This window comes from Notolepis coatsorum (assembly GCF_963971535.1).
Source record: "Notolepis coatsorum genome assembly, chromosome: 15".
Classification (NCBI taxonomy): Eukaryota; Metazoa; Chordata; class Actinopteri; order Aulopiformes; family Paralepididae; genus Notolepis; species Notolepis coatsorum.
In genome coordinates this window covers 74194468-74202634 of record NC_140179.1, presented here as the reverse complement: position 1 = coordinate 74202634, position 8167 = coordinate 74194468, and the positions used below count along the sequence as shown (strand labels likewise).

Genomic DNA, 8167 nt, shown 5'->3' with positions numbered 1-8167 from the left:
CCATTATGCACTTTATTATTTAAAATATTCTGTTATGTACAGTGTTATGTGTTATGTGTTCATGTATGTATTATGTACTACGGTCTGTGGGAGCTCCCCTGAAATTTCGTTGTATACTGTGCAATGACAATTAAAAGTCTATTCTATTCTATTCTATTCTATTCAGGTGACTCTTGCAACTTTGAGCCAGAAGAATAAGGTCATCGTTGGCGGCGACATGCGTGCAGACTCCCCAGGTTAGAAGCATTTCCCAATGTCAGATTTCTACTTTATGATTTAATTCAGAGTATTGCACTACATTGATGAAATTGTTATTCTACTCCTGTATGTCCACAGGCCACTGCGCAAAGTACGGCAGCTACTCCGTCATGGAACTAGACTCCAACACTGTCATAGACATCCAGCTAGTGCAGGTGAATACCGGTATACTACTTGTAGTGGCCGCTTGTCTCATTGAATGACTTGAATGTCCAAGATGCAGCCGATGTAGTTTGCAGGGTTTTATTGTCCAAAGGAAAAGATGAATGATGATGAAGTTGAACAGAGCAGTTGTCAATTGTTTGTTGCAGATAAGCAGTTCCAGGTTTGAGAGTGAATCCTCGCAGGTGCATGAATACAGAGCCTCTTATAATAGAGCTGGTGTGCCCCCTAGTGTCCAAACATAAATACTGTTCTACCGTTACCCCCTCCAAACGGTTACTGGAAAGAATTACACTCCTCCATATACAAATTTATTTGGAATAACAAACCACCACGTATAAAAAGATCCACCGCACAGAGAAACAAAGCAGACGGAGGTATGGCATTTCCAGATTTCTACCACTACTTTAAGGCGACCACTAACAACATGGTTTGATCCCCAAGCATTAGTACCCAAGGAGAAATTTAGAAGAAAATATAGTAGCTCCACATAGGCTGAAGGGCATAGTATACACCAAATTACCAATTAAGCAATGCGATCCTAAATTATTATTATTATATAAATGGCATAATCACATAACGGGTATTAGGGGTATATCCTGTATAAGACATGACTAAATGGTAATTTCATTGGATATGCACTGTGATGTATATATTTTTTTTTTGATCCACTTTTTCTCCCATTTTTCTATATTTTCTCCCATCCCAATTTCGTATCATCCAATTCAACCCTCCCCTGTCACGAACGCTGTTTCTTGCCTCCCACAAGCCGGCTGCAATGTGGACTAAGTCATACATAGCACAAGTCCCCTCCGGTACTTGAGGTAACAGCAGTCGCATCTTTTCACCTGCGCAGCTCGATCTCTCAGTGTCGAGGAGTAACGCGTGGGAGGCTCACGCTGCCCCCGACACTTCCTGATTCTACTGCGCAGGCGCACCAACCGACTTGTAGGAGTCGCTTGTTCACAACGTTCGATCCCCACCCTTCAGTTTTCCCTCCCCGTAATACGGCCAATGTGTATTACTGCGGACGACCAGCTAAACTGAAAACAATGTGGAGAGCTGGATTCGAACACGCGAATCCTAGCGTCTCCACACTGGTGGCGAGTGCCTTGCCCACTACACCACCTAGCCGCCTTAATGCTTGTATATCTTATCGTGTGTTGTCATGTTTGTTTATATGTCTGTTTAAAAAAATAATAAAAAAAAAAATACAAAAAAAAATCTAGAAAAAAAAAAAAAAATACTGTTCTGCCTCTGTTCTGTTCAACAGAGCAATGAGGTTGGTGGCAGTTACCACATGGAAAAAGAAGGATTGCAGCGAAGCCTAGCTCTTCTGAAGGACAGTGGTGTGACATTGGATTGCATTGTCACAGACCGTCACCCCCAGATTCAGAAGTTCCTGAGAGATCAGGGCATCAATCACTTCTATGATGTCTGGCATCTAGCAAAGGGTATGACACATTCAATCTCTTATGCTGTTGTTATCCTGTTCTGTTTAAATATGCATGATATCAAAGGTCTAAAATTAAGCTGTGTAAACAATGTATAGCTTGGTAAGTAAATCAATTATGTAATAGACTGGATGATGACTTATGTTCTGCAAAATCCTATTACAAGGGTTGTCTAAGAAGGTGGACCAAGTGGCCAAGGACAAGGACTGTCTGGTGGTGAAGAAGTGGAGGCAAGCCATAACAAACCACCTCTACTGGACTGCATCTTCATCGCAGACAGGCCCTGAGAAAGTGGCAAAGTGGACGTCACTGTTCAACCACATGCATGATGTCCATACACATAAAGACCCACTGTTTAAAAAGTGTCTTCATGCGGACCATCTCTCAAGAGATAAGAGCAAGTGGTTGAAGCCTCGTATGTACACACTATGGTTATGTGTCAGAAGTTGATATTGTCAAAAGACCTATGTATGTCTGTCCATCTTTCATGATGAGTATATATTTAACATATTTTTTTCTGAATGCAATTTCTTTTTACCTTTAGAATCAAAGGCTGCCTTCAGACTTGAAAAAGTGCTTCTAAACAAGAGAATCCTGAAGGATGTCGCTAAACTCAGTCCACACCACCAAACGTCTCCATTGGAGTCTTATCACAGTGTCATCTTACGGTTCGCACCAAAGAACGTTGTGTTTCCATTTCTAGGAATGCTTTGCAGGTAATTTAGATTGTGTACAGATGACTAATTATGAACACCTGATGTGTAATCACTCATTATGTAGAAAATAGATTACCTACTAGATCTATTAAAAATATATTGCTTATATATATTTTTGTTCTTTCAGACTCTACCTATCTGCAATGCATTTCAATGAAAATGCCAAACGCCCACAAGCTACAAGTTCCACCGGAGAGCCTGCCTTCAAGTTAAATTTTCCCAAGGCAAAGAAGGGGGGCTACACTCTGAAACCCATAAGGGCTGCGGCAACATTCAGTGAGTAAAACATGCAATTTCTTGGAATGTTAACTTGTTCTTGGGCACTTGGGTTTAGATTTTTCCATTTCTATTTCGAGGTCGATTCCATGCCGTATGAGTAAAATTAAAACATTTGGTTATTACTCTGGATATAAAATTAACAGACAAAACAGAGGCACTGGCTATTGGGGGTAACATTTCTCAACAGGCCATATCCCTCTTCCCTTTTAAATGGCCATGTACTGGTATTTATACACATTTGACTAATTGTATAAAGCCAAGTACACAAGGCTTATCAATATGATATTTATATATGATAAAGTGGGCTTGTATAGAGCGTATAGGGTTATAAAGGCACTGCATATTTATTTTCATCTTATTAGTTTATCTTATTTCCCATTTGATTGTCATTTTCTGCATAAACTATATTATTGAAAGACTAAAACAGCAACGATAACAATAAAGTTATAAGAATACAAATACATTTAAATAACATTTATAACATGACATGGCATTTTTTATTTACAGACTATGTGAACGAGCTCATGGAGTTCTTGTTTGACAGCGTCATCCTTGAACCGGAGCGTTACATGGAGCAGGTGCTTGAGATTCCCATCCCTGAACATCTGTCTGCGCATTTTGACAGGCCTTCGATGGAGGATGCCATTGCGGGATATGAGTCACGCTTTAATGAAGGGGCGGTCTGAAGCCAGACCAGGCTATTGGTCCAATGAACCTGCTCCCTCATAGTCAGTAATGTTCTTTATTTATCTCGAACATTTCAACCATAAAACAATGAGTACTGTATACACTATTACCAACCCATACTTATATTCATTATACACACTCATACCAACCAAGACTCATTATACAGTAGTAACACAAAGATTTTAGAGTTTTTTTTAATGTTTTTATTTTCTTTAGTCAAGGGGCGGCGGTCTGAAGCCAGTGTATACCCCCTCCTCGTCTGGGTATTCTGCATGGATGCGAAGGACCACACAAGAGGGAATGACGACCCTCACGTGGCGGCCCAGAAAACCCCAGCACCAGCTGACAAAGCTTCGATAAGCTACATATCTGAAACGACTAAAGAAGAAAAAGAAGTATTTTATTTATGAAAAGGTCCATGAAAAGGAGCGCTGCAGTAGGGATACAAGGACAGTGTCATCTGAAAACTTAACCAGATGCCTTTGGTCATCAAGCGATCTGCAGCTGTCCGTGTACATAATGAATAGAGATTTAATCTTTCACTAGATTACAAAAAATGTGAATCCCTACCCACCTTCAAAACCGCTCTCAAAGAGCACCTACGGGAGGCTGCAATTCTAAACTGGCCACCGTAAATGTCCAAATCCTTGTATGAAAGGTGCTATACAACTAAAGTGTATTATTATTATTATTATTATTATTATTATTATTATTATTATTATTATTATTATTATTATTATTATTATTATTATTATTATTATTATTATTATCAGCGTTGGGATATTTTGCATTCCACTGATATAGGTCTGTTTGAATTCCCAGTGGAATTAAGGTGATACCCGGCCGTGCCAGCTAAGTCTATAAAAGAAATTGAGACGCATGCTTTGGGCTCAATCACTATTGCCCAATGATGTGTCTGTCTAACCCCAAGATTTTTATATATACGGTATATATTCAATAAATTTGAATATCGTGGAAAAGTTATTTTATTTCAGTAATTCGAGCAAAACTCGGTTATAGATTCATTACATACAAAGTGAAATATTTCAAGCCTTTATTTGTTTTAATTTGGATGATTATGGCTTAAAGCCCAAAATTCAATATCTTGAGAGTTTGAAGAGAAATGTAATATAGAAATGTCGCCCTTCTGAAAAGTATGTTCACTCAGTACTTGGGTGGGGCTCCTTTTGCACAAATGACTGCAAAATATATAGACTTTTACACTGTTCTAATTTATTGAGCTGTGTGTGTATATAAACACATGGTGGCGCTCTGCACCCCACATCATTGTTTAGGGAAAGCCCCGGCTCATTTACTCCCTACATTGAAACAACTGCATTTTGTTATACGAGCAAATGATGTGGACTTCAATTCACCCTGTCCTGTAAACTGTACATCCTATGTGCATTACACAACGGCTACCTCCATCACCTTATCATAAGCTCTCAGTTAACCGATGTAAAGCTTTCTAAATAGTCATAGGCTGATTTTCAATGACCTAACCTTAGTAAATAGCATTTGTACTATTTTGTGGTAAATATTTTGCTAACTAGATATTTTTACTTGTTGTAACATTAGCATGTAGAGTAATGTATATAGCTAGCTAAGCTAGTGGTGTATGGAAGATGCTGTTGGAATTTGTGAGCTTGTCTCAGAGTTCAGAGGCAACTGGGCAATGCGTCTTGAAGCCACAACACTGGGTCCTTCATGTGGACTATTCTCGTGAACACTGTAAACACTACCCCATTTAATAATTAAAAGTGTTTGGCAAGTCAGTGCTATTTACTCCTCTTATAGTAGTGGATTTATTCCTCCCAGTATTAGTATGTGTTTATGGAAGCCAACGTATATACTTGAATTGTCACTATTTGCACAACTGCCTTTGTTCATTTACAATTACACAATTGTATGATGTACAAGTAATATTCGCTGGTATTATAATGTAAAATAAATTGTGTTTTGTGCTGTACAACACAGTGACATTCCTTCATGCACAACACAGTATTCAAATACATTATACAGCTGTACTGTTATTACATTATACATACTTGTTTACGCCCCGGATTGGCAGACACCCATAATCTGCCCTGTAAATGTTGTTTGCCATTTGCAGCGAATATCGGTTTAGGCAGACCGGTTCCAAACCTGGGTGGTCTACCATGCACAACGGGGGTTCCGGTGCTTGGTCACATCTTCTCCTGACCTATATAAAACAACACAGTTAGTCCATTTATTCACCCTAAACCCTGTCCTCATCCTTCAAGGTCAATCTAAAGAATGTGACATTAGCCAGATGCATGTTTTCTGTAACTGTTAGCCAGTTTATGTTACTCATAAACAGTACTGTATATTTTGTAGATCTGGTATGTCATGAATGTCTAGATGCAACAGTACTGTCTACCTGTATGTCATTTATGTTATGATGAATTGAAAATGGGGGACCCTGATGTAAACAAGACGAAAGTCTTTCTCTGGTCTGCATCCCCTTATGTAATTGAGCTGTACTGTACCCATTCTGCAATCTAAAGTTTTCAATCAATCAATACCTGAGGTATTTCCAGGCAACAAAGATTCTCCACCGCGGTAGGCATTCGAGCACAGTTGCCACAGACACACCTGCAGTGCATAAACGAAAGTGCATATACTGTAAAGTGAACAGATTCAACACAATTCCTACTGTACTTGTAAGACGTGGATGCAATATATAACATTATGCTTCTCTTTTCGTTGGGCATGCTACCTAATTTACCCAAAGAAAACTAACGTTATACCTCGCTATAACGTCATAAATAACTACTAACTAACGTTACTGTTACTGACTGTTGTTAGACAGTATACATTACCCACCACTCAGAAACAACTTGAAGCCCTCGTCGTTCAATCTCGTCCTCCTCCTCGGAGTCGCAGTCGGGGTCACTCTCCGGATCAAAAATATATGCGTGCGCCATGTTTGTTTACGAGTTCACTTTCGCACGCGTATGGGCGGAGCTACAGGTGGGGGTCTCTCTCTCTCTCCCTGTCACTCAAATCGCATTCAGAGTATGGGCGTGGCCAAGCCTCAAAACGGCTTAAAATTTTTAGGTAGACAAATGCTGCTTTTGAGTACTCGATTAGAAAGGAAAAAAAATATATTTTTTTTAAATAAACCTTACACATGTGTTCCATAAACTCACAGGAATTGTGTAAAAGTGCCCAAATAGTGAAAGAAATAGTAAAATAGTTCCCCTTTAACACTGATGAGAATGAGGCTTAATTTACCTCTATATTTTTTTGTCTATTTATTTCGTATGTCTAAGACAAGTGTTGTCAGAATATTTAATAGTACATTAGATGTAATGTATGTTAGAATGTCACCACTTATATTTTGGCCATCAAAAGAACAAATTCAGGTCAGTCTGCCCATGTGTTTCAGGGATAATTTTAAAAACTGCACTTCTATCGACTGTTTTGAAATATTCATAGAGAAGCCAAAGAACTTGAGAACTCATGCACAAACATACTCTCAGTACAAGCATCACAACACTGTAAAATTCTTGATTTCAATAACACCCCAAGGTGTTATATCCTTTGTGTCAAATGGCTGGGGTGGATGCACAAGCGACAAGCACATCACAGAAAACTGTGGTTATCTTGAGAAAATATCACCAGGAGATGTCATTCTTGCAGATAGAGGCTTCAATGTCAAAGATACGGTAGGCCTGTATTGTGCACAGTTGAAAATTCCAGCATTCACCAGAGGCAAGCAGAAACTGCATCCCCTGGAACTAGAAGCAACAAGGGGACTTGCTGCCGTTAGGATCCATGTGGAAAGAGTCATTGGCCTGGTCAGGAACAAATACACCATCCTTCAGACCACCATCCCGCTGTCGCTCTGCCAAACAGCCGCTCAAGGACAACCTACCTCTGTTGACAAGATGGTAACAGTTTGCTGTGCTCTTTGTAATATTTGCCCATCTGTGGTGCCCACAGAATAGACAGGCAGTAGTTGCTTACCATGTGAAATGGATCTATTACAAGTTTCCCTCTTAAGGTAATAAACGTGCCCTTTACTGTAAATCTGGCTTTAAATAAACCATATCTGCACAATCTACGGTATTTGAATATATATGATTCAGTGATGTCAGATGAATGTGTACACATTACACAAATACATGACCAAAAGACAGAATAGTTTCTTTCAGAATTTATTTGACCTTACTCCTAGAACCCACCTCACCCCTGCCCATTTTGACAACCTAGGATGGCTTAGAGTAGACGACAGAGTACAGCAACTTGCAATGGGCCTGGTCTACAAGATACACTACACGACCAAGGTACATGTTCAATCAATCAATCAATAAACTAGATGAATTAGAATTAAATAGCACATTACATCGATTTTTCTATGGCTGTATATGGAATAATGTATGGAATATCAGCCATTCTAGGGTGAACTCGACTCTGTGGTATTGGCTCAATTAACTTGTTGAAACCTGCAGATACCCGAAGGGCCTATGTTATTATCTGTGGAGCTTATTTCTTGTTTGTTTGCTTCTTGCACTCTAAACATTTCCAAGTCTTTGGCTGAGAGGCGTGGCACAGTAAACCATTTACCCAACAGCTCTGGTAGTA

At 39.3% G+C, this 8167-nt stretch overlaps 1 protein-coding gene and 1 long non-coding RNA gene across 2 annotated transcripts; one reads left to right on the top strand and one right to left on the bottom strand.

Moving 5' to 3' along the window:
- Positions 1-217: 217 nt before the first annotated feature.
- LOC311242088 (uncharacterized protein) lies at positions 218-3555 on the top strand (the record flags this gene model as incomplete). The annotated part of the gene is made up of 7 exons (XM_084331039.1): positions 218-236; positions 337-413; positions 1694-1874; positions 2041-2289; positions 2419-2590; positions 2718-2866; positions 3377-3555. The coding sequence occupies 7 exons, from the start codon at positions 218-220 to the stop codon at positions 3553-3555; spliced, it is 1026 nt and encodes a 341-aa protein (XP_084187165.1).
- A 227-nt stretch (positions 3556-3782) lies between these two features.
- On the bottom strand, positions 3783-6448 carry LOC311241704. The gene is made up of 4 exons (XR_014620567.1): positions 6404-6448; positions 6103-6172; positions 5605-5759; positions 3783-3934 (listed from the first exon to the last, which is right to left on the bottom strand). It is a non-coding gene; the product is annotated as an uncharacterized lncRNA (long non-coding RNA).
- Between the last annotated feature and the right edge of the window lie 1719 nt (positions 6449-8167).